General features: G+C 63.9%; 1 protein-coding gene across 1 annotated transcript; it reads left to right on the plus strand.

Annotated features, from left to right (window-relative positions):
• Positions 1–1,067: 1,067 nt before the first annotated feature.
• Positions 1,068–1,368, plus strand: EMIHUDRAFT_257218 (hypothetical protein; the record flags this gene model as incomplete). The annotated part of the gene is made up of 1 exon (XM_005764619.1): positions 1,068–1,368. A coding segment is annotated over one exon (301 nt), but the record flags the coding sequence as incomplete, so codon positions are not given.
• Between the last annotated feature and the right edge of the window lie 151 nt (positions 1,369–1,519).

Consider the following 1,519-nt stretch of genomic DNA (forward strand, 5'->3'; position numbering starts at 1 on the left):
AGTTCGCGAATCACCCGTGAACCGAGACCCAGAAATTCGAAGGAAAAGACGAGATGATGGGCTACCTGTGCCTCTGCCCGCCGGCCGTCTGTCGCCCCTCAGCCCTAACATACAGTTGCCGCCCACGCTCCTCCGACGCCGATAACTTACGGATTTTACTTTCGAACTCATATCGCGCTTGTTCACAGGAGAACGACAAGTACGACTTCGATCCTCAAGAGGACCTCATCGACCAGCTTCACCTGGACATGGGACGGATTTACGCGACCTTGAGAAGCAGCCACGGTTTGGCTTCCTCCCGGCGATGGCGAGTCTTTCGGCGCCCTCATGGCCGAGTCTTTCTGCGCCAAGCAGGTGGTGCACCGCGTCGCCGCCTCAGTCTCAACGCGGAGGAGTACTCGATGGTGGTGATTCTCCGCATGAACCGCGCCTTCATTGGAGTACATGCGCAAGCACGAGAAGGACTATGAGCCCCGGCAAGTAGGCCTCCATCGAGTTTGATTCGCAGTCGTTCGCGGTTCGAATTACTCGAGTAGTTGATAACCGCGCGAACTTGGATCTTGGTGGGGCGGTTCACGAACCAGTATCCAGTTCTCGCGAACCCAGTTCGCGAACCGCCGCGCGAACTTGGTGGGGGCGGTTCACACGAACCAGTTCGCGAACCCAGTTCGCGAACCGGCGGTTCACCGCCGGTTCGCCAGACTCGGTTCGTTCACGGTTCACGGTTCGCGGCGGGTGTCGCGGGAGGAGTCGGTTCACGGATCACGGTTCACGGACTCGGGGTGGGGGCTAGTCGGTTCACGGTTCGGGGTTCACGGACTCGGGGCGGGGGCTAGTTGGTTCACGGTTCACGGTTCACGATTCCGGCGTGAACTGAGAGGCCTGCTTGCTGTAATTATGTGTGTGCCCGTTCCGGGTCCGAGCGGAAGGGGGAGTGTTTCGTCCGGCGATGATCACTTTTTTCAGCAGAGCCTTAGCGCGGATTTATCATTTAACCATGGTATTTCACCCCCCGCCTTCACCCTTGGGGGACCCGCTGTGTGCGGGGCGGGCCCCTGCACGGAGCCATGTCCCAGCGCCCACCACCACCTCAGCGGCAGCCCGGAGACTGGACCTGCCCGGGCTGCGGCGCCAACGTCTTCAAGAGCAAGGCTGAATGCTTCAAGTGCAAGGCGCCGCGTCCGGAGAGGCCGGCTGACGGCGATGGCGGCGCCAGCCGTGCGCCGCCGCCGAAGCGGCGCGGCGATTGGACGTGCCCGCAGTGCGCTGCCAACGTCTTCGCCTCAAACAGCGAGTGCTTTCGCTGCCAGACGCCGCGCCCGGTCGGCGGCGGTGGCGGGACGGCGTTCCCTCCGCCAAACGAGGCTGGTGAGGCTGGATGCGGCGACGGCGGCGGCGGCGGCGGCGAGGGCGGCGGCGGGCCTCCGCAGCGGCGCCGCGGCGACTGGCAGTGTCCGAACTGCCAGGCGAACGTCTTTGCGTCGCGCAGCGAGTGCTACCGCTGCCACGCGCCCAAGCC

This window comes from Emiliania huxleyi (assembly GCF_000372725.1).
Source record: "Emiliania huxleyi CCMP1516 unplaced genomic scaffold EMIHUscaffold_5868, whole genome shotgun sequence".
In the NCBI taxonomy this organism is placed as follows: Eukaryota; Haptophyta; order Isochrysidales; family Noelaerhabdaceae; genus Emiliania; species Emiliania huxleyi.